At 35.2% G+C, this 25,082-nt stretch overlaps 1 protein-coding gene across 1 annotated transcript in view; it reads left to right on the top strand.

Moving 5' to 3' along the window:
- The window catches only part of SRFBP1 (serum response factor binding protein 1), a 52,852-nt gene extending 32,514 nt beyond the window's left edge, over positions 1–20,338 (top strand). Inside the window, exons 4-8 of the mRNA XM_024757151.1 lie at positions 3,871–3,942; positions 13,675–13,756; positions 14,746–15,457; positions 16,709–16,746; positions 20,046–20,338. Of these exons, the coding sequence (XP_024612919.1) occupies positions 3,871–3,942; positions 13,675–13,756; positions 14,746–15,457; positions 16,709–16,746; positions 20,046–20,230 (1,089 nt within the window). The 3' untranslated portion in view covers positions 20,231–20,338. The remainder of the gene's footprint in view (positions 1–3,870; positions 3,943–13,674; positions 13,757–14,745; positions 15,458–16,708; positions 16,747–20,045) is intronic.
- Positions 20,339–25,082: the final 4,744 nt, after the last annotated feature.

Genomic DNA, 25,082 nt, shown 5'->3' with positions numbered 1-25,082 from the left:
AATAATATGGTGTAATGAATTATTTCATAATATGAAGATTGGTGGGAGATAAAACGTATGTATATTAGTTTTCTAGTGCTGTTGTAACAAGTTAACACAAATTTAGCGGCTAAAAACAACACAGATTTATTATCTTACAGTTCTGGGAGTCAGAAGTTTTAAACCAAGATGTCGACAGAATTGTATCCCTTGTGGAGACTCTTTCAGGTTTTAGAGGTCACCTGTGTTCGTTGACTCATGGCCCCTTCCTCCGTCTTCAAGGCCAACAGCACAGCATCTTTAGTTCTCAGTACCTCAGTATCTCTCCCTTTTTCTCCTCTTTCTCTAACTCATACCCTTCTGCTTCCCTCTTAGGAGGAGCGTTGTTACGTTAGGCCCACTCTGTGTAATCCAGGATCCCCATTTTAGGATCCTTAACTTAAATACATAATAAAGTCTCTTTGGCCATGTAAGGTAACTTATTCACAGGCTCTGAGCATGAGGACAAAGTTTATGTGTTATTCTTTCTCCTGTGCCCCCACATTTCTTTTAATTCTAGCTCTGCAGATACATACTCACCGTCAGTTCTTTTACCAAAATTATCTCTTGCTGGCTGAACTCCTCCTCTAGAAGATTCCTCTGGACAAACATATGTGTACTGTATTTCCTGAATTTTTGCAAGTTCAAAACTATTTTTTCTAGACCTGATTCTTTAGAGCTATTTGACTGTAAAATTCTTGGCTTACACTTGCTTTTATTGAAAATGCTGCTCCATAGTTATTTTTATTTTGTTCTTGATATCTGATACCAGCTCAGTTTTTTCACCCTTATAACTAAATTGATCTTTTTGGCCACGAGCTCTGAAGATTTTTTTCCTTTGTCTGTAAAGTCTAATAGTTTTACCAGAATAGGGTTTCATTATTGATTGTTCCAGGTCTCTTTAAGCTAGGTACATAGTAAACCCTTTTGTTAAATTCTTTGGTTGTTTTTTTCCAGAAAGTTGTTTTAGAACTATAGTTTTAAGTACTGGCTTTTGTCTATTGTTTTTCTCCTTCAGAGACTCCGATTACATGTATGTGGGATCATCCTTTGCCACTTTCTTTCTCTCTTTTTCTTTATCTTTTTTTCATTTTCTTGTCTTTCTTCAGTGTTTTCTTGACTTTCTTCAGTGTTCCTTATTGAATTTTTCTTTAAATCTGTTCTCTCTTTCTGAGATAGGTTTTCTTTTCTTGCATTTTATTTCCTAAGCTTTATCAACTGTTGATGCACTTCTGTGTTTTACCTGTTTCTCTTCTACAGTGTTTTAATTTCTCATTTTGCAAATTTTTTTGTTATAGGCCCCAACTACTTGTTTGAGGCTCCCTAATGAAGTTTGCAGCGTTATGTTACAGTTGTCTTTTTGATGTTTATAGGAGAGAATCAGATAAAATGTTTTGATTTACGTTTTCTTTTTTCTTCTTAAATTAATTTTAATTAAATTAATTTTATATGAATTTGACTTTTTTTTCTTTTCTGAACTGTAGACGTTTCTTATACAGGGCCCACCTTATGTCAGTATGGCAAAGTGACATTAAATTAATTTTATATGAATTTGACTTCTTTTTCTTTTCTGAACTGTAGACGTTTCTTATACAGAGCCCACCTTATGTCAGTATGGCAAAGTGACATTTTTTTAGCGGATAATGAGAAGGAGGACTTGGTTTACATGTATTTTCTTTTGTCTCTGTAGGGTCCTTAATTTATCTTTCTTTCCTTTACCTACACTGTTATCCCTAAAGGGAAGTGCACAACCCCTATTTATCTAATTCTCCTCAAAGCAGTGCTTCTTGAGGCTGTCGCCTTCAAAATCACTCACTTTCAAGCCCTTCCTTCTCTGTAGTGCTGTGAATTACCAAGTCTGAGACTTGTGTTCAACACTTTGACCTTTTGTAGTACTTTCTGCTTTCTTGTGGAGCTTCTTCTGTGTCATTAATGCATGTCCTTCACTCCACTCTCTTCTTTTCCTCCTAGTATCTTAGTCTTTCATTCTCTGGCTCTGTAAATTCATAAGCTATAGCAGCAGTGAGAGCTGTTGAATTTGGTGTTAGTTTCTCTGCTTATAGGTATTTATCTACTAATAATGCTGAGGGCACGGTTCATGTTTGGTTTTATTTGTACTCCTCGTTGAATTTATTGTTTTGGAGGGAATATGTGGGTGGGTTGAGATTTAGGTAGTATCATTACCATCTGCACTTACTTAAGTTCATTTTAGCAATAAAATTTAACCAATTCACTCTTTAGGCTGATTTTTGTCTTACAGAGTAAAGAAAGGTGCTTATAGCCAGTCATTGACAAACGTGGGGCAAGTCTTAAAATCTGGATTTTTAACTATAATTTAAATAGCTTTATTAACTTGAAACTGCTTAAGGGAGGCCATCTCCTAAATTAGCTCATCAAACTTAAAGACATTTTCAACCAAAATATGTCACATAATGAATATTTTTATATATACACACATATACAATTTAAAAATGAGTCCATTATTTATGTACTTTTTATATGGATTTGTTTTACGTACACATTTTTCACATTTATATTAGTGTACACAAAATGAAATTGACTTTTTACCCTCAGAAACAGTGCTTTCCGATCTTTTTGACATTGGATCATCATTATCAATATTTGATATTTTTTTCCCATTCTACTTCTTCTTCCAAAACTCCAATATAGCTCTTTAATATAGAATCTGTGGTAATTTTTCAGAAGGAGTTACACAAACCAGTATGTACAAGGATAGTCATCACATTCTTATTTATAAAAAGATCAAAACTCAGAAAATGTATTAATGTCCAGTAATAAGAATTTGATTAAATAAATAAGAGCAAAAAAACAAAAAATAGACATTTGCCCTGTTATTAAATAAAGCTAGTTTACAAAATACTATGGTCCTGTTTTTGTTTAAAGTATAATTTAAATATCATTTTCACTTAATGTTTGCAGTTTTGTCACATCACATATCTACCTTACTGTCACTCAGTGTTGTTTTAAAATCAACTGATTTTTCTATTTAGCTTTCTTCTAGACAATAATAAAAAAAAGTTCATTTTTTATGCATATTAGAATAACTTGATAACTTACTAATGTAGAAAAATTGCATTTTCATATGATGTAAAGTCATCTTTCATTCGCTTAGTGGAATGCATATCAAACTTAAATTCTTTTAAAGAAACTTGTAGAAGGGTGTATAATAAAATTATAACCATGTAAACATTACTGGTAATTTTACTTATTTTTCTTTCTGTTTTTCTGTGTTTTTTAATTTTCTAAAATGTGGATTAATTCCTTCCATAATAGAAAAGTGTTTTGTGGGTTAGATTTTTTTTTTTTTTTCCTGGTACGTGGGCCTCTCAGCCTTGTGGCCTCTCCCGGTGCGGAGCAGAGGTTCTGTTCGCGCAGGCTCAGCGGCCATGGCTCACGGGCCCAGCCGCTCCACGGCATGTGGGATTTTCCCAGACCAGGGCATGAACCCGTGTCCTCTGCATCGGCAGGCAGACTCAACCACCGCGCCACCAGGGAAGCCCAGATTTGCCGTGGAGCAGCTGGGCCCGTGAGCCATGACCGCTGAGCCTGCACGTCCGAAGCCTCTGCTCCACACCGGGAGAGGCCACAACACTGAGAGGCCCGCGTACCGAAAAAAATAAAAATAAAAAAATAAGTGTTTCTCTGTAAATCTCTGCATTTCTTTATAAATTGATAGAATTGCCAATGTCCTGAAATGTCATTAAAATAAGTAGTAGTTTCTTTAAGTAATGGATTTCTTAAAAGCACAACATGGGAAGGAATTTCTCATATAATAATGACAGTTTAAAATAAGGCTCATAACTAAAATTAGTTTGTTTTATTCTTTTACAGGAGTTGAAACCTGATATAGTAACTAAATCTGCTCTTGGTGATGATATCAACTTTGAAAAAACCTGCAAAAAGGTACTTCTGCCAGGGGTTGTATTTCTTTTAGGAAAAGTTCCTTATTTGTATTGTTGACCTACTTTTTTCCTTTCACTTTTTTCCTTGAAGAGAAAACTTAGCAAAAGCCAGTTACTAAAAAATCAGTCAGTCAGTCAGTCACCTGGTGTGATTATTTTTTTAAAAAGCCAGGTACTATTAGTGTACAATGATTTTTCCCCATTTGAGCTCTACTACTGCCACCAAAAATTATTTTTATGGTAATTTATGAATTTTGCTTTGCCGTGATACCACACTCTCAAGTACCTTAAAGGTATGTTGAAGTTAATGTGGCATTTGTGTGTTAGATAGCAGTTAGTCTGCTAATCTTACAAATTAGAATAAAGACTCTTTATTTTTATTCTTTCTAAATAGTTTTTATGAATATTTTATTTAATCCCTGCATTTACCCTATGAAAATTATTTTTACCCCCTTTTTGTAAGTAAGGAAACGGAAGCTCAGAAAGAATAAAGTGAGCTAATTAAGGGTATGCCACTCTTAGGTGCACAGTTAGGACTTTTACCCAGATATTCTGCTCCTTGCATTTGCGTCACTTGCTTCATGCTTAGTATTTCCTCTTTTTTATTTCTACCTACTTTGCTAAAGGCTATGTGACAGTTCCACCAGAGAACAGATTTTTGGATTAATTAATTTTTATAACTCTATTACATTTCTTTTTTCACTTTTATTCACATTTGCTCTAATCTGTATTATTTCTTCCTCTTGAATTTGTGCTTACTTTGCTCTTTCTCTAGTTTCTTAACGTGGAAGCTTAAATTACTGATTTAGACCTTTCTTTTTTCCTAATATAAGCATTGAATGCTATAAATATCCCTCTAAGCACTGCTTTAGCTACATCTTATAAATATGATATGTTATATTTTATTTTCTTTGAGTTTAAAATGTTTTAAATTTTCCTTGAAATTTCACCTTTAACCTATGGTTTAATTAGAAGTATGTTATTTAATTTCTGAACAATTGGGGGTTTCCAGGTATCTTTTCATTAGTTTTCTTTATGATCCATATGCATACTCTTTATGATTTTTATTCTTTTAACTTTATTATTTGTGTTATTTGTCTAGAGTATGGCTTATCTTGGTGAATATTTCATGTGCACCTGAAAACAATATTACTATTTTGGGATCAGTGTTCTATAAATGTTATTTAGGTTCAACTGATTGATGGTGTTGTTCAGGTGATTTACATCTTTACTGACTTTCTACCTACTTGTTTTATTGTTGACTAAGAGACGTGTGTTGGAATCTCCAACTGTAAGTGTCAATTTTCCTATTCCAGCCTTAAGGAAAAAAATACTCTGATTCTACATTTATGTACACTAGCACTCAGCTCTCTGCAATTCACTGATTTTAGCCATGTTAAATTTTAAAGCATTTTATTGTAAGAAGGCCAGAACATGAAAGTTTTTGTATGTTTGAGGGGAGGGAAGATTTGTTGTCACAGTCCTTGTCAGGAAGGTAACACCAAAGTCGTGAGCATATTTATTTTATACTAACATGATTTTACAGTAAATATTCTTATTTTATAGCATTCATTCATAGAGAGGAAAAAATTTTAGTTCTGTTATAGTTTTTAACTTGTGTCTTGGTCTATATATATTTCTGACAAAATAATGATGTTAAATAGAATAGTGGTAGTTGTATAAAAATTTGGTAGAACATATTTGTTTTCTCTTGAGAATTTAAAAAAATAATAATTTAAGGTTTTTACCAGAAAAAAATTTTTGAATTTTCTGGTTGCTGCATTCTAAAAGTATTTCAATAATATTTAATTTGTGATGAGAATAAAAAGCAATTTATTTTTAGTTGACTAATACTATGTTTCCATTTAAATTTCAACACTAAAACTTGACAATATTATTTAATTTTAACTTGAAATATCCAAAATAAAATATCCTTTGTCTTTTTTTTTTTTTTTAACTTTTCAGTCAGATTTTTTTCACTTTGGAAGGTTACTCTTAGTTGATGTATGTGTAATATTTGTAGCATCAGGTTTTTTTAGGGTATCTTCTTTCATTTACAACCCTTTGTTAAACCTTCCATTGTGTAAAATGTCATCCTAAAAATGGGGAAATGTGTCTATATTCGCTTATCCATTTTTATTTTGTAATAGTAAATTCATTTGCATATTACTATATTTGTAGTCATGAGATTTATAATATTCACATAGAAAGTTTAGGATCTAACTGAAATATTGTCAAGCAAAACCTGATTGCATTTCTGCCCTTTTGGTATCTTCCTCCAAACAGAAGGAAGGAAAGGGAGGTGGAGAAGGAGAAAAGGAAAACAGTTCTGTTTCAAGTTCTTGATGGAACTCTTGAGGATTTAGAGCCAAGGGAAATTGCCTTGCTTAAAATGATTTCAGATTCCTCCCAAGCTATTTGATTTCAACTATTTTGCTACTGTTTTATGTCATTTGTGGTATTCTTTGATTGGATTCATGTTCTGTATCAAAATATGTTAATAAATTAAACCTCTGGAATAAAAATGAGGCAAGTAGCAGTGTCATGGAGAGAAGACTGATTAGTTTGCCATAGGAAGGGTGGTTAGTGAAAGATGACCAAAGAGGAAATAAGGCTATTATGTAGAGCTCTGTACATTTGAAGCCGTCTGACCATCAGAATAGAGCAGAACAAACTAATTTGTGTAACTTCTTAGAGCTTGCACAGGTCTTCCATATACATTATTACCTCAATTGATCTTACAACAATGATCTCATATGGAAAACATTCATGTGTGCACATGCATGTGTGTACATGTGTGTGTAGTAATACTAGTAGTGTCTTCATTTTCCAAATTTAGAAAGGGGTTAGAAAGATTAAGTAGCCAGTTAATATTTGTACGAGAGTTTTAAAGCTAGAGAGTTTGGGGACTAGAACTGTGACATTTCCAGACAATTATTGCCAGAATTTCAAGGGCTTCTCAATTCAAAACATCTGTGATATGCAGAGCAGTCAGCTAAGCACTATGGAAAAAAGGAAGGAAATAGAACACAGTTATATTAAACAGCTACAGGATGAGAGGAAGCAAATGAATATTTGTTAACATCTACCAGTTGCCTGACTTGTTAGATGCTTTATACACGTTAGCTTTCTCAGGGAAGATGATGATAATCTTATTTAACAGATGAGACAACGGGCCCAGAAAGGTAAAATATACCGATGGTCATAGGTAGTCAGTAGGAAATGTCAGATCCAAGTTCTAAACCCAGGTCTCTGCCTACAAAATGAAAGTTTAGGACAAAAGGATGGAATAAGTCCCATATGTGTAAGACTGCATTTTGGAAATCATGGTGTTGTAGGCATTTTAAGAGTTCATTGAATACAGAAAAGTCTCCCATTCTCTTATAAATGTGGACTCTAAGCCATATTTTGCTTTGTTTGCCACAGTTCTTCTGATCCAGCTGAATAGACTGTTTCTTTTTTTTTTTTTTTTTTTGCGGTACGTGGGCCTCTCACTGTTGTGGCCTCTCCCGTTGTGGAGCACAGGCTCCGGACGCGCAGGCTCAGTGGCCATGGCTCACGGGCCCAGCCGCTCCGCGGCATGTGGGATCCTCCCACACCGGGGCACGAACCCGTGTCCCCTGCATCGGCAGGCGGACTCTCAACCACTGCGCCACCAGGGAAGCCCGACTGTTTCTTATTATATCTCTAAATGTTTTTAATAAATACAAATATGAATGTGTTGGTTTATATCATTAGATAAAACCTGGAATTGAATTTAAGTCCAGTTAATGATAAAAGTAGCATTCTACCTGTACTAGTTCATTTAGCGTCAGTTTGTTTTAAGGCAACATTTCAAAGGAATGAACATGGTGTGTAAGAGAGCTTTTTCATTTTTAGACTCTTGTTTATATTTACATGTACATTCTCAAAATTCTTTTCAAAATTGAACACCAAATGCTTTGTGTTCACAGTAAATACCCATATGCCAAAATAAAATGTGTCCATTAAAAAGTGAGGTGTTTTCCTTTTTTAATTTAATTTATTTGAAATGGAAGAAACTGGAGGTGTATGAAAACCACAGTTTCCTGAGAATTTTCCAAGGCAAACACTGTGTCAACTTCAAGTAATGAAAGCTGTGGTTTCCTTCATATCCCCCAATATTGTGAAGATTGTTTCATGCATGTGTAAAAACTATTTGTTAATAGCGATTACTTAGCCTTTTAAGCTTCAAAATAATTTTATTTAAATTTAAGAAGTATGGCTGTATTTGAATTCTTTTATAAACCTCCACATTTTCAGTCTCTCCTATGAAGTTTATGACATTCTACCTTGGGTTAGTTATTTGTGCATTTGTTGTAACCTTTTAAATTAGTGCAAGATCATGAACCTCAAAAGATGGTGTTTGTGTCCTTATGTGTAAGACTGTGCCTTCACATAATGCATATTTATGTAAATATAAATATCTGTAAATATAAAGAGGGAGAAACTAAGTGAGGAAGGAAGATGGACAGGAAAGAAGTAACGAAGGATAAAGAATGTTTTTACGCGAGCCTCTCACTGCTGTGGCCTCTCCCGTTGCGGAGCACAGGCTCCGGACGCGCAGGCTCAGCGGCCATGGCTCACGGGTCCAGCCGCTCCGTGGCATGTGGGATCTTCCTGGACCGGGGCACGAACCCGTGTCCCCTGCATCGGCAGGTGGACTCTCAACCACTGCGCCACCAGGGAAGCCCAAGGATAAAGAATTTGAAGTCCCTCATGATAGGGACTGTTGTACTGACTCTTGTGAGTTCCTACACTTAAGCTCAGTGGCTTAAGCAAAATGTAAACATCTCGCATTGCAGCAGAGACCCAAAACACTGCCAAAGGTAAAAACCTGAGCCCTCTTGATTAACAAGCCTCTTTTCTTATGTTTATATTTAATTTCTTTACAAAAAGATTTGAGGGAGGCTTGGAGTTGGGTCACAAAATGAGGGAAAGTTATCTTGAATAGTTTAGAAGAAAACTTGTTGAGAATACTAGACTGAATTCAGAAACCTGACTTTGAATTCTAGCTTGTTCCTAACTGGCTAAGTGGTCTTGAAATCAAGTCAATACTGTTAGTCTAATTGTTAGATAAAATCTTTGGTCTATATTCCCTTTACCTCTAACCTCTTGTTAAAATTTGAACTTAAAAAATTAAATGAATGATTTCTAATTGCTTTCTTAAGAATAAAATTAAAGGTTTAAAGTGTTAAATTTGACAAATTTTTATTAGAGAAATTTAAACATTTATTTAAATGATTGCTGTAATTTATAAAATTTGGTATCTTTAACTAAGACTTTTTCCAAATCAAACATTTTAAGAACTACAGGCATACCTCAGAGATAACGGGGGCTCAATTTCAGACCACCTCAGTAAATCAAATAACCGCAATAAAGCAAGTGACAAATTTTTGGTTTCTCAGTGCATATAAAAGTTATGTTTACACTATACTGTAGACTATTAAGTGTGCAATAGCATTATGTATAAAAAAATATACGTACCTTAATTTAAAAATACTTCATTGCCAAAAAGTGCTAACCATCATGAGTCTTCAGCAAGTTGTATTCTTTTTGCTGGTGGAGGGTTTTGCCTTGAAGTTGATGGCTGCTGACTGATCAGGGTGGTGGTTGCTGAAGTTTGGGTGGCTGTGGTGATTTCTTAAAATAAGACAACAGTGAAGTGTGCTGCATCGATTGCCTCTTCCTTTCAGAAACAATTTCTCTGTAGCAGGCAGTGCTGTTTGATGGCATTTTACCCACAATAGAACTTTCAAAATTGGTGTCAGTCCTCTCAAACACTGCTGCTGTTTTATCAACTAAGTTTATATGATATTCTAAGTCCTTTGTGGTCATTTCAGCAGTCTTCACAGCATCTGCACCAGGAGTAGATTCCATCTCAGGAACCACTTTCTTTGCTCATCCATAAGAAGCAATCCCCATATATTCAACTTTTATCATGAGATTGCAACAATTCAGTCACATCTTCACTTCCAATTCTAGTTCTCTTGCTGGTTTCACCACATCTGCAGTTACTTCCTTCACTGAAGTCTTGAACCTCTCAAAGTCATTCATGAGGGTTAGAATCAACTTCTTCCAAACTCCTGTTACTGCTGCTATTTTGACCTTTTCCCATGAATCATGAATGTTTTTAATGGCATATAGAACGGTGAATCCTTTCCAGAAGGTTTTCAGTTTACTTTGCCTAGTTCCATAGGAGGAATCGCTAGCTATGGCAACTATAGCCTTATGAAATGTATTTCTTAAAGAAGACTTGAAAGTTGAAACGACTCTTCGATCCATGGGGCTGCAGAATGTGTGTTGTGTTAGGAGGCATGAGAACAACATGAATCTCGTCGTACCCCTCCATCAGAGCCCTGATGACCAGGTGCATTGTCAATGAGCAGTAATATTTTGAAAGGAATCTTTTTCTCTGAGCAGTAAGTCTCAACAATGAGCTTAAAATATTCAATTCATTAAGCCCTGTAATAAACAGATGGGCTGTCTCCAGACTTTACTGTTCCATTTAGAGAGCCTGGGAAGAGTAGATTTAGCATAATTCTCAAGGGCCCTAGGATTTTCGGAGTGGTAAATGAACACTGGTTTTAGCTTCAGTCACCAGCTGCGTTGGCTTCTAACAAGAGTTGTCAGCCTGTCCTTTGAAGCCAGGCATTAACTTCTCCTTTCTAGCTATAAAAGGCATCTTCTTCCCAAAAAGGCTGTTTCTACGTTGAAAATCTGTTGTTTAGTGTAGCCACCTGCATTGTTTATCTTAGCCAGATCTTCTGGATAATATGCTACAGCTTCTACATCAGCACTTGCTTCTTTACGTTGCACTTTGATGTTGTGGAGACAGCTTCTGTCCTTAAACCTCATGAACCAAACTCTGCTAGCTTTCCTTCTGCAGCTTCCTCACCTCTCTCAGCCTTCAAAGAGCTGAAGAGAGTTAGGGTCTTGCTCTGGATTAGGTTTTGGTTTAAGGAAATGTTGTGGCTTGGTTTAATCTTCTATCTAGACCACTAAAGCTTTCTGTGTTATCAGCAGTGAGGCTGTTTTGCTTTCTAATCATTTGTGTGTTCACTGGAGTAGCCCTTTTAGTTTCCTTCAAGAACTTTTCCTTTGCATTTACATCTTGGCTAACTGTCTGGGGCAAAAGGCCTAGCATTCAGCCTGTCTTGGCTTTCAGCATACCTTCCCCACTAAGCTTAGTCCTTTCTAGCTTTTGATTTAAAGTTAGAGGCATGTGACCCTTCCATTCACTTGAATACTTACAGGCCATTGTAGGGTTATTAATTGGCCTAATTTCAATATTGTTTCGTCTCAGGGAATAGGGAGGCCCAAAGAGAGAGAGAGACAGGGGAACATCTCAGTGTTCAGTGGAGCAGTCAGAACATCAGTTGTTTGTTTTCTTACCTGAGCGTGGCTTTTGGCATCCCAAACAATTACAGTAGTAACATCAAAGATCAGTGGTCACAGATTCCCATAACAAATATAATAATAATGAAAAAGTTGAAATTTCAGGAATTAACCAAAATGTGATACAGAGACACAAAGTGAGCAAATGCTGTTGGAAGAATGGTGCCAATAGACTTGATAGACACAGGGTTGCTACAAACGTTCATTTTGTAAAAAAAACATAATATCTGTGAAGTGCAATAAAACAAAGCACAATAAAACAAGGTATGCATGTACATGTATAATATCTTTTATTCGTCTTAAAGAATGAAAATTTAAACCCTGAGTATTTATAAAGCATATTACTAATGTGTATGTCATTAACAGTTTTTCCATTTGCACTGTTTTTTCCCCATTAGAATATTTTTTCTACTCCCCAAATCATGAGCTACTCAGATTTGCAAATCAGTAACAGACCATCAAGAACAGATATGAATTAAATACAGCTAGCAAATAATTAATTAATTAATTATATCTGCAATGACCTTGTTTCCAAGTAGGATCACATTCTCAGTTTCTAGTTGGCTATAAAATTCGGGGAGGATACCATGTGACCCAGGACAGAAGGTAATTAGGCAGCAAGTCATCCTGGCACAGGATTTGCACCAGGTCTAATTTAATGAGTTGTTCTCTGAGGGACTCTACCTAGATAAGTTCTCCAAACAATAGATTTCAAACTGTTATCATCTTGCTTTTACTTAGGTACTCATAAGTGTTTATTACTGGGAAGGAAAAGGCCTTATTGGGCTGTTAACAATGAAGGGTAAATTTAAAGTAAAGATGTTTGAAGCTGATATCTCTACTTTCACACACTAGTGAAATTTTTACTTGCTTCATGGAAAATTTATTGAATGCCAACTATTATCAGTTATTGTCCTAGGCACTAGGTCTACAGGAATGTGGAAGACATAAGTCCCTGCCTCACAGATATGAAAATATCTGCACTGGCGTGCTGTGTTGAGTGATGTGAAGTAAATAGTGATAGAAAGTGTTTTAGTTCAGATAGCATTTGAGCAGAGACCTGAATACGATGAGATGATCAGCCCATGTGTATTTGGGAGTAGAGTATTCCAAGTAGAGAAGAGCTTGCAAAGGAAGAGCCTAAGCATCAGAAGGCAGTAAAGCTTTAAAAAGAACAGATAGGGAAATAGCATGATCTGGTTTTGTTTAAAAGCTTGCTGTGACTGCTATATGGAAATTGACTGTGAGAGAACAGGAGGCAATGGAGAATGACCAGGTGTGAGCTTATTACATTGGTCCAGGTGAGAGGTATTGGTGATTTGGTCAAAGGTAGTAAGTAGAAATGGTGTAAGTGACTGGTTCTGGATAGATTTTGCAGATGAAACCACAGGATTTGCTGAAGGATTTATTGTGAGCTGTGAAGAAAGGAGAAATGTAATGGAAGAATCATTTGAGTTTTAGGCCTGAGCAACCAGAAAAATTAAAATTACCTACAATAAGATGGGAAAGACTATAGCAGAAGTAGGTTTAAGAAGAAAGTCACAGCATTCTCTTTTAACATGTCAAGTAGGTGGTTGGATATGTGAGTCTGGAACTCAAGTTAGAGCTTGAGGTAGAAATTTGGAAGTTTTCAGCCTACAGGTGATATTTAAAGCAGTTAGTCTGAATTATGAATTTTCTAAATGTATAAATACTAATGTATGTATGTGTATATATATATATGTGTATATATATATATATGTATATAGTCCCATTCAGTCATCATCAAACATCTATAAAGTGTTGGCTATAAGCCAGGCACTGGTGGAAGGTTGTGAGAATACAGTAATGTACTAGTTATTCAAAATAAAAATATATAGCATTTGATAATTTTTAGGTCTCTAGTAAATGGAACTTCAAGCATTATAGTAGTCATGGATTATATCACCCAGCTTAGTACTAATATGTTACTTGATTCTTTCATATTATTTTAGTCTTCTTAACTAGATCTTTTAAACTCTTTGAATACAGGAGCTATATTACTTTTTTTTTTTTTAATATCACACACGATGCCTACCACAATTCTGGGAAGATATTAAGTACCCAAAGAATATTTATTCATTGATTACATGATAATTTTAACTGTTAAGAACAGTAGTATTTTTGTCACTGTGTTATCTTTAGCATGGATTACAGGTGAGTTGTCTAATTAGAGTATTAACAGATTCCTGTTCCCTAACTCTTAACTTTTAAAAATTACAGTGGATTGCATTTTATTCACTTCTTAGTAGTGTTAACATAGTTTTTATTCACATGTGCTTGTTATTTCAATTTACAGCCTGATTCTACTGCAACTGAAAGAGCAGTTGCCAGACTAGCAGTGCACCCTCTTCTGAAGAAAAAAATAGACGTGCTAAAAGGTATGAATTAAATGACTTTTAAACCGTTTATGGTACATGATTTGAATAAACAGCCATTCATTTGTTTACTTTCAGGGTGCTTTTCTCCTTTTGAGGATCTTTTATATTATAAATGTCTCTTTCAAATATTTCCAAATGTGGGAAGCTACCTGAAAATATGGAAGTTATCTGATGTCTGAAAAAATTTTGTATTTTTTCTAAATTCCTATTTCCTAAATTTCTAAAATATATATTCATGATAATATTGAATACAATTGATTTTCTAAATATTGGTATAATTCATATTATTACTTACGATGTTGCCACTTAGTCACATAATTTCTATTTATGTATGTACATTTTAAAATGTTTTGAAAGGGGCTTCCCTGGTGGCGCAGTGGTTGAGAGTCCGCCTGCTGATGCAGGGGACACAGGTTCGTGCCCCGGTCCGGGAAGATCCCACATGCCGCGGAGAGGCCGGGCCCGTGGGCCATGGCAGTTGAACCTGCGCGTCTGGAGCCTGTGCTCCGCAACGGGAGAGGCCACAACAGTGAGAGGCCCGCGTACCACAAAAAAAATGTATTAAAAGAATTAAATGTTTGTGTCACAGATTAGAAAATACTTATTTTTAATGTCTGAAAGCACAATTTACGGTATTTACAATTGTATTAATACATTATTATTACAGAAATTAAAGTTGTCATTTTAGTCTGTTTATTTGTATTTAGTGAAGTTTTTACTGTTCTTCTTAACATCCATAAATGAAGGAATAAATTTTCTTTTAATTTTAGAGATTTAAAATGGATACCTCTGAGCATTTTGTATATGTTTGGTTTTGTAAAAGTTAATAGATTTCTTTGTAAATTCATACCCATTATATGTATGTAATGTAAATTCCAATCATTCTCTTAAGTATTTCCAAATAATTTAAGAAATACTGTACTAAAACAGTAACGTTTTGTATTATTTGTTTCAATGCTGAAACAAGTCATATCCTGTTTCTCTTGCAGCTGCTGTCAAAGCCTTTAAAGATGCAAGACAAAATGTTGTTGAAGTTAAGTCATCAAAGAATGCTTCAGAAGAAAATCATTCCAAGGACACTTTGTGTTCAAATGATGATGCCAGTAAGTTACAGCATGAAGGAACTATTATCAGTGAGCAAGAAGAGAAAGAAGCCAAAATATTGGCAAAGAAACCAATAAATAATTCAAAAGAAAAAATAACCAAGATGGAGCATGGACCCAAAACAGTGGACATTCCAAATTCTCTATCAAAGCCTTCTGAAAAAGATTCTGCAGTACCCTCTGAACCCCAGAAAACACCTACTGACCCCAAAATGAAAACATTTAGTCAAACCAAAAAAGAGAAAGAGTCCAGTAGCTCACTTGGTGTTAACAGTGATGGAGAAGAATTACATGAAGAAGAGAAGGAATATTTTGATGATAGCACAGAAGAAAGGTTTTACAAACAGTCTTCCATGTCTGAGGATAGTGATAGTGGTGATGACTTCTTCATTGGGAAAGTCAAACGGACACGGAAGAAGGAAAGTAGTTGTCATTTTTCAGTTAAGGAACAAAACCCCCCCAAAAAATTGTTGCCTGAAGAAGATATACTTGAAACCCATCAGGATATGAGAAGTGATAAAAACAAGCCACGTACAGAAGCAAGGAAGTTTGAATCAGTGTTTTTCCATTCTTTATCTGGATCTAAAAGCTCTGGAAGGTAAGGGTATTTTTTTATCCTGAAAGAATTATTAGTTCTTAATTTTTCAAAAGATATGAAATAACCACACATCCTAACATTGAGATACTATCTCTCATACATAATTCTAGTTTGTACAATACATCCTGTGTTTAGACTTGGCCCTCTCCAACTTTATATTGGATAATATATACAAATACACGTATGATAATGCTACATTTTTCCAACCTCATCAGAAAATGAGACAATATAGATAAATTTGTCTAATTTAATTGTCTAGCTAATTTAAGTTTATTCCTTTGATTATCAAAGTTTTGAAACTTTGAGTTAGCTTTTGGTGAAAACTTTTGAAAATTTCTCACATACCTCACTTTTTAAACAGAACTTTCTGAAAAGAATGTGGTTTTTTTTGTTTTGTTTTGTTTTTTCTCTTGTTGACCCAGGGCATTATTGTAAAACTCAATTGTTTTATGTTTTTCTGTTTCAGTAGATAAGGCTGCTTGCCCTAACACTGAGTTTCTCCAGACTGCTTTATATTTGGTGATGCTGTCATCCTTATCCCTTCTTTTCACAGCTGTTTTGTTATAAATCAATAAGTTTAATTTCATTTGTAATTCTAATCTGATAGGGGATATCTTCACATTATAGAATAAAAATCATGATTAGCTATTTTCTTCAGTAAACTTTTTCTATAATTTATAGGTCAGGCATAATTTTTAGTAGAATAGAAAAATGTGATGTTGAAATTTTCCATAAAAGTCAGAGTATGGAAAAGACACACAAACCATCTTTGGAGTCTTGAAAATTATTACATTATTTCATATATCTCCCAACTGTGCCTAAAAAAGCTACAGTTTTTCCCTCACTTGAAAATTAAGCACCACTATCCCTTCCCTCTCCCAAAAAAATGTTAATCTTAGTTATATGTGATTGTTATATGTGACTCATTCCCCCTGTAAGATTTTTGAAATTCTTTGTCTAGATAGTTCTCAAAGGTACAAGGTAACCAAGACAGGATATTTTATGGCCAGAAATCCCTATACAGGTGGTGAGAGGAAAATTCCTACATTTTTCTATAGTAATACTGGGGTCTAACAAACCTTTGATGTAGCTAAAACGTGGGGTTTTCATAATTTTTTAATTCATTTCTCGGGGGGTAAAGGAGTATGATAGTTTTTTTTAATGAGTTTTATTAACATTTTTATTATGTTATCTTCTTAAAGTCAGAGGATTTATCTTTTAAATGTCCTAATGGTGTTTTTCTTCTTTTAGAAATTACAGAGAACAGGCTCCAAGAAGCAAAACCCCAGGCATGTATTAATGACTTCCTGACTTCCATATGCAGTTGAGCAATGCTTTGCCAAAGAGGAAAGATGAAAAATTCTGGTTGCTTAGTAGCCTGAATCAGTTATGTACCCACAGAAATGGAAATAGAGCATCTTATAATTATCAGAATAATTTTTAAATTTTAATTATTTTTTTTTACCCTCTATGTCCTGCCAATAGGAAATATGTTAGATAAAAGTTATCAGGAAATATTGGGTCTATTTAATTTATCTTGAACTAATCAACATATTCTTTAAGTAAATTGCTATGTAAGTTCCATCTTAGTCAACGCCATGCCATTAAACATTCAGTAATAAGTATGTTACTTCCAGGGTTAAGAGTGAAACCAGATTTTCAGATTAATTTGTAACAAATCAAGTTTAATATATTTGGGTGGTCTGACTTCTCTACATAATCCCAGACTCTCACTGATTTAAAATAATAAAAATTTATTTCTCACATTACAGTCTACTATGAATCAGCACAGGGGCTGTGTTTCACATAGTCATTCAAGGATCAGGCTCCTTCCATCTTTTGCCTCCTTTCTACTCCTGTTCCCAGGTATTCTCCATTTGACCAACAAAAGGGAATAGAGTACATGGAGAATTTTGTAAGATGTTTTCATGGGCCAGGCCTGAAAGTGTTAAGGATCAGTTCTGCTCACATTTCATTAGCCAGAATTTAGTTACATGACCCCATCCTAGCCAAAAGGGAGCTAAGAAATGCAGTCTAACTATGCGGCTAGGTGGAAAAAGAAAGTGGAATTTCTTGAACACATAACTGTCTGCTGCTGACCATCCTTTTGATCATCAGATAGTAATTTCACTGGTAATTTTCTCTGGTAATTTCTCAACACACAGAGCACACTATGTGCTTCCTTCCTGAGGAAGCCAACCCAAAGTCCCATCCAGTCATTGTATCCAGTTGAAAGCCTAGAATTCCTGAGTAATGATGCAGTGCTTTCCATCAGATCTCATGATGTGACTGCTCAAAATTTGGTGACCTGTACACTAAAAAGACAGACTGCCTGCCCACAACTCAGACCAGATATTTAGTGGCAGAGCAGGAGCAAGGTAACCACAATAAAATCTCTCATTCAGTGAAGGGAAACATGGGAGGTGTGCAACATGTCTACTACCTGAGCAAAGATTGTGAAGAATCTATGAGGAATTTTCTTATCCACTGTTCTCCGTGGTCTCTGACCGTGTTCTTGGGAGGGTCTTTGTTCCATGGCCACAGCTGAAGTAGACAGTTAGTATGATCTTCTTGGGAGTTGCCCCAAGTGATTAGTAAAAATATATGATCGTGAAGATGGTTTAAAGTCTTAACAGTCAGGTTTTTTCCAGCCTAGGTTTGTGATTTCTTTCATAATAAAAGTTCCCTCCAAAACTTACTGGATTTCTGACCTCTTTATTTCCAGTCAGTCCATCAATGAGCTAGTCACCACACCAAAAATTCTTTCCTAGAGCTATTTTTTAAACTTGCCTTATTTATGTTAGTGGGTCATTCCCCACCCCCGCCCTCTGTCACTGTCCCAATCATTCAGTGTCTGTTGCATTCAGATTCTCAGGTTTGGTTGAGACGGCCATACCTTTACTCTTATCTCTGCTCCAGAGCTAAATCTCTTTGGACCTTTACTGCTTAAAATCTTTCTCAGTCTTATCTCTTACTGTTAGGAGTCCAAAGGCTTTTCTAAACCTTAAGGTCCCAAATATCTGAACCCTCTCTTCCCTTTTGATTCTGCTTGTGAGCTGGCCGGTTCTTTCCTGAACTTTCCTTTTTTTTTTTGTAATACTTTGCCAAAGAGCCATCAGTACACTAATCTTTTTATTCTTTCCAGCCACTTACCCTTGTGCTGCAATTCCATAGGCATGTAGCCTACTTCCCAAGTTTTCGCTGGCAACAGTTTTATCTTTTCCTTAACATATACATAGGATGCTCACTTTTCAGCCTCAGGTATCCATTTCCTTACTACCCTCCACTGAACTGCAAAGCCCATGCCAAATTTTTGTTATTTTAATGGCTGTATTAAAATACTAGGTTTGGCAAATACATGGCCTTATATTCACAAATACAGAATAACTAGAAATTTAAGACACTCCCACATTTTCCTGATTAGGAAACCCAAGTAAAACATGTTTTTGTTTTTAGTTTATAAATTTATAATACTTAATTTATCCATTTGTTTGCTCATGCAAATATGCTTTACATAATTATGTAAAATATATATCAGTTTATAAATATTGCCTTATTCAAATTTCAGTTTACATGAAACAGTTTCATTTAACATTTAAATTCATCACTCTATCACTAGAGGCATTCTTTATTATAGATTTCTAGAGCACATGTGATTTGTACAAGATATGGGACGTTTTGAATCTGTGTGCAGTGATGTTTTGGAAATGTTATCCCAACTGTACACTTGCTTGTATAACATTATGACATTTGCTTTTTTAAGATCTTTAAAAGGCTTCTGACAATGATAGCTAACTTGCAGTGGAGAAATTATACACCCCTAGGACTGATTAATAAAACTGTATTAAATTTTTTGCTTCTCTTTTTCTTTCTGATTCTATAAATATGCATTGATTCAGTCTTTTCAGGCTAGCAAGTCTCCCTGTACTTTGTTCAAAATAATATAATTGAAGTTTCTCATAATAAAAGAGGTTGTAAGGACTAGAATACAAGTTGCCACCCTCATATCTGGTGGATAACTTTATGGTTAAAAAAGAACTTAGTCTTAAATTTGAGCAGATACGGCAGTTTACCTTGCAATCACAACTTTTTGTTCAATAACAAGGGAGTGGAATCAGTTAACAGCCCTTTAAAAAGCTCACCCATCAACCCTGTTGGATTCAATATTTTAGTTAAAACATGTGAATTTTCTGGCTACATTGCTCCACAGACAGGTGTCATATGATAATGAATCATATTCCTTTAAAAATACAAAATGTCCTTCCTTTTTAAATTTTTTTGCCTTATATGTTGTCTGGACTGTGTTTCTTAATGTCAGTGTAAATAAGACAGCACAGCATATACTAGGAGGCATGCAACAGACATCTATTTACAACAATTAGAAAGCATGTGTCCCAAAACTGACTGCTCATATGTGTATTTCAACTTCAAACTTCCCTGTAGGACTTAGATTTTACACTGTGAGGTATTCCATTTAAGTAAAACTAAATTTCTTCCTTAAACACTGATTTGAGAAGATAAAATGTATTTGTTTTCTATGCTACTTATGTATAGACTTAGTTTTCATTAATTTTGCTTTCTCCTCCAGATTTTCAGCAAATTGAACCTCAGATCAATAATCAGTTTAATAAGAGTGCACGAAGAGGACCTGAAAATACAAAACAGAAATCACAGCTGCCTCTTCATCCTTCATGGGAAGCAAGCCGGAGGCGAAAAGAACAGCAATCCAAAATTGCTGTGTTTCAGGGGAAAAAAATTACCTTTGAGGATTGATTAGTACTGTTTTTTTGTGAACTTCTCTATCGAAAATTTGTTTTTCTTTTTTTAACCTTTCTTTTTTTTTTAACCAGCCCATTATTTAAATATGTATTTGAATAAGTCTCTTTGAATGGGTTATAGAAATGAGTTTGGTTTTGTCTTTTTTTTTTAAGTATGTTCAAGTTATGTTTAAGCTTCCACAAATAAAGTGCATACTTAAATTAATTTTAAATATGTCAAGACTATTCCCTCTATAAAAGAATATTGAGATATTGGCTGTCCCAGATTTTCTCATTTGTGCTAATCATGAAGTATATTTCACTAGTTTAGCTCTGTTTCTTTACTTTTAAAATAATAATGGAAAAATATGAGGAAATTGTAGCTATCTAAAATAGATCATTTTTGCTGAAAATTGCTCTTAGCAAAACTAAGATGGTAACTTCTATTATGGGTATACAGATAATGTTATATAAGTAAATATTAACTTTTGTCATAGTTTTAATTATTTGTAATTTTTTAGTTTTTAACTGTTTTAAAACAGGTTCCCAGGAAAATTTTGGATTTCTGAATCATGCTTCACTTAGTTGGACAACATTCATGTTTAAATGTAGCAACACAACCAAAAATGCATTTTGTATTTTACTGCATATAAAATTTCTGTCAAATCAAGAATGTGTAATATCTTGACCATGTGTTCTTATTTTTTTTTCAGGCAGGGCTTTATTGGGTCCCTGCAGCAGCAGGGGGCAGTGAGAACCAACAACAGGTTCCCTTGCTCTCTCCCATGTGTTCTTATAGAAACAGTTTTTGAGGAATCATAGATTGGAATTTGTAAGAACAAATTCTGAAGGAGATGTGATTGAAGGAGCATTTGTACTGATAGCTGAGCAGAGGTTATGAGATAACTCACTGAAGAAGGGACTGTTTTATACTTCATAGTACTGTTATTTAAAAGGAAAACAGGATGTTAAAAATCCCTTCAAATGTTTCACTTTTTGCTGCTCTGAGAAATTAAGGTTCTTGGTTAACTAAGTAACACTAACTAAGTTCTGCTTTCTATGCATTGGTGCTGTTAATGACAGAAAAAAACCTTCTGGTTAACAGGAATTCAGAAGCTCTGGAAAGTCATTTTTATCTTTTTGAAGAGCTTAAGAATTTAGATAACTAGAGCAATAGAATTCAAGAGATCATAGAGAAAGAAAATTATTTTTTCTGTATTAAATGCAAAATTTGTTTTTTTCTCCTTTGTTAAATTTTTATTTTTACATAATTCCAATTATGTCAAATTGAAATTAATTTCAATTGAAATTTTAATTATGAAGAATTACTACAGGAAAAGTTAAAAAATAATGTCTCTATCCCTACCCAGATTTAGCCAAACTGTGAGGTTGAGAGCACTGTCTGTCGGCCCAAGACATCTAACCTCAACTTCAAGGAATTACGGTTTGCCTACAAAGTTAGAAGAAAGAGCCCATACAAGACCACTCTCACTTCTGACACCAGCTGCAGGTTCGGAGATTGCAGGGGAGGGTTCACCAAATACACTCAGGTTCAAAACTTTGCTTGCAGAACTCACTGAAACCTATTATATTCCCAGTTATAGTTTATTACAGGGAAAGGGTACAGATTATAACCAGCCAAAGGAAGAGGATGCTTAGGGCAAAGTCTATGAGGGTTCTAAAAGCAAAGTTTCTGTTGTCCTCAGGTTGCATTACCATCGTGGCATCAGTATGCACAGAGTATTGGCAATCAGAGAAACTCACTTGAGCTTTAGTGTCCTGAATTTTTATTGTAGCTTCGATATGAAGACGTGATCAGTTGATTGCCAGAGTGATTGTTGCAGATGGATTAAGAATACCGAAGTCCCCATCCTAAATTACATGGTAGGTCTTTTTTAGTGCAGCCAGCTCCTGCCCTAAACAAAGACACTCCTATCAGGTATGACATAGAGTGCATCCACGAAGCTGAAGCCAAAGGCACTTTCTCTCTCTGGGCGAGGCCAGGTCCTTTACTACACAATATCCTTCACCCAAATTTCCCAAATATTAACATTTTCCTGTATTTACTTTATCCTTGCCTGTCATCCTCCCTTCTCTCCTCTCCTTTTTTCCTTCCTTTTCCCCTTTCTCTTCTTCCTTTTTTTTTTTTTTTTTTTTCGGTATGTGGGCCTCTCACTGTTGTGGCCTCTCCCGTTGCCGGAGCACAGGCTTCCGGACGCGCAGGCTCAGCGGCCATGGCTCACGGGCCCAGCCGCTCCGCGACACGCGGGATCCTCCCAGACCGGGGCACGAACCCGTGTCCCCCGCACCGCCAGGCGAACTCTCAACCACTGCGCCACCAAGGAAGCCCTCTTCTTCCTTTTTTTATCTTTCTCCCTTTCTTTCTTGTCTCTTTTCTTCACTTCATCCCTCTCTCCCTCTCTACCTACTCTCTACCTTTCACCCTTTTATCATTTCCATCTTTTTCTCTCTCCCCTTTATATTCTCTCTTTAAAAACAACTCTTTACCTCTCACCCTTTTATCATTTCCATCTTTGTTCTCTCTCCTCTTTATATTCTCTCTTTAAAAACAAAGTCATTCCCTATTCTTTTGTATTACCACACTCCAATTATCAAATATTCAGATTTTGCCAATTTCCCAGGGTCTTTTTACAGCAACAGAAAGTGCAGCATCATGCCTTACATACAGTTGTCACATTACATTGACTTGTCATCTCTCTTTGGTTGAGAACAGTACCTCAGTCAGAGGACTTCATGACATTGGCATTTTTCAGGAGTACAGATCTATTTTGCAGTGTCCCTTTATTTGGGTTTGTCTAATATTCCCATTATCAAATTCAAGCTCTGCACTTTTGGCAGGAGTGTTAGAGAAGGAATGTTGTATTTGTCCTAGTGCATCATATCTGGAGTGACAATGTTGATATGGCTGGCCCACTACTGGTAGTATTAATTTGCTTACTTGTTTCAAGTGGTATCTATAAGGTTTCTCCACTGCAAAGTTACTGTTTTTCTGTTTATAATTAATAATTATCTTGTGAGGAGATACTTTGAGACTATGTTTAATTCTGTCCTGAAACTTTCATGCACTAGTTTTAACATTCATTCATAATTCTTACCTGAAACAACGATTGCTATAGTAACTGTAAATGATGATTTTTTTTTATTTCACCTTTTTTCTACACTTTTTAGATGGCTTTTTAGAATAAGGAAGAGTCTTCCATTTTCTCCTGTTTATTGAGTTTTTAAATGTATTTCAGTATTATCTCAGGGGGACCTCTTTTTTCTACTTTTCTATTTATTTTTTATTAATAAGGTATTTTTTATTACTTCATTTTATCTATTATTGGCTTATGAGGTTTACTGTAGTATATACATCTTTAATTTATCACAGTGTAACCTCAGGTAGTATTTATACCACTTTACATATGGTCCAAGTACCTTACTACAGTACACTTCAGTTTTTCCCCCCAGCTTTTGTACTATTGTTTATATACTTTTTGCTAAGTTTGCAAGTTACCTGGGATAATGTCAGCAAAAATGGCTGAGTAAGAACATCCAGAAATTCTTTTTCTCCATTAAAAACAATGAGAAAACTGTCCATATTGTCAGAATCAGTGTTTTCAGAACTGTGGAATTAACCAAAAGTTTACAGCAATCCAGGGAATGTTATTTATTAAAAATGGCTGACTCTTGGTAAGAACAGTATCTTTGTGACATGCTAACTTGTCCTATTTTCATCCCCCACTCCCCAAATCCATGGTGTCTTGAAAATCAACAACCCACAGTAATGATGAAAACCTGCAGCCTGGCAGACACTGGAGGGGCCAGAACAGGGTTGGAGCTTATTCAAAGACACATTCCCCGAGAATTATCACTATTTGGCCAGTATGGTAGTTCACTGGAAGACCCCATGGCAATTCTGTCTTTATCTAACTTGACTAAGAGCTTTCCCAGTGTGAAAAGCATTTTTTCCTCAGATCACTTTTTGAAATCAATTAGAGGCAATTGTTAACATCACAGCTGCCTGAGGCAGTGAATAACAGTTGGGGAAAACAAGAAGTTAATCAAATTAAAATGAAATCTGGAAAATTCAGTATCTTTAGGGAATTTGATAAGTTTTGACAAATTTCCTGGAATTAAGGAAAAGTCACATGAATGACAGGGCTATGTGCATGTTCAGGAAAGTGCCGAGAAGGCCCTAAACTCTCACTTCTGGTTGACTTTGGGGGCTCTGCATAAGCAGGAAGTGAAGGCTGATGTGGAATTGTCAACCTCCTGGCCAAGTGTTGAAGCTGTACCCCAACACACATACAGACTCAGCAAAATGAGAGAAATATCAATTGCAAGCATTAAGGAAATCTTTGTCCAGTTATTAGTGTACCACTAAGCTAATGAAGCAGAGACTTTAGTAGCCATATACAACAAAGAATACAGACTTCACAAAAATAGTTCAAAAAAGTCACTAGACAACAACAAAAAATAGCAACAACAACAAGCCCTGAGGAGAAGAGAATATCTGATTTTGGAGTTGCAACATTATATTATTTAAAATGTCTAGTTTTCAACAGAATGTTGTAAGACATACACAGAAATAAATTGTGGCTCATATACAGGGTGGGGAAGCAATCAATAGAAACTGTCCCAAGCAGGTCCAAAGTTTGGATATATTTGACAAAAACTTTAAATAAGCTATTTTAAATGTGTTCAAAGAACAAAAGGAAGCCATATCTAAAAAACTAAGAGAAAGTTTGAGAACAATGTCTCATCAAATAGAGAATATCAGTAATGAGATAAAAATTATAAAGAAGAAAGAAAAAGAAGTTTAGGAGTTGAAAAGTACATTACTGTGAAACAAAACTTTCAACAGA

The sequence above is a fragment of the Neophocaena asiaeorientalis genome, unplaced genomic scaffold (assembly GCF_003031525.2).
Source record: "Neophocaena asiaeorientalis asiaeorientalis breed wild unplaced genomic scaffold, Neophocaena_asiaeorientalis_V1.1 scaffold149, whole genome shotgun sequence".
NCBI classification, from domain to species: Eukaryota; Metazoa; Chordata; class Mammalia; order Artiodactyla; family Phocoenidae; genus Neophocaena; species Neophocaena asiaeorientalis.
This window is presented reverse-complemented; position numbering and strand designations above follow the sequence as displayed.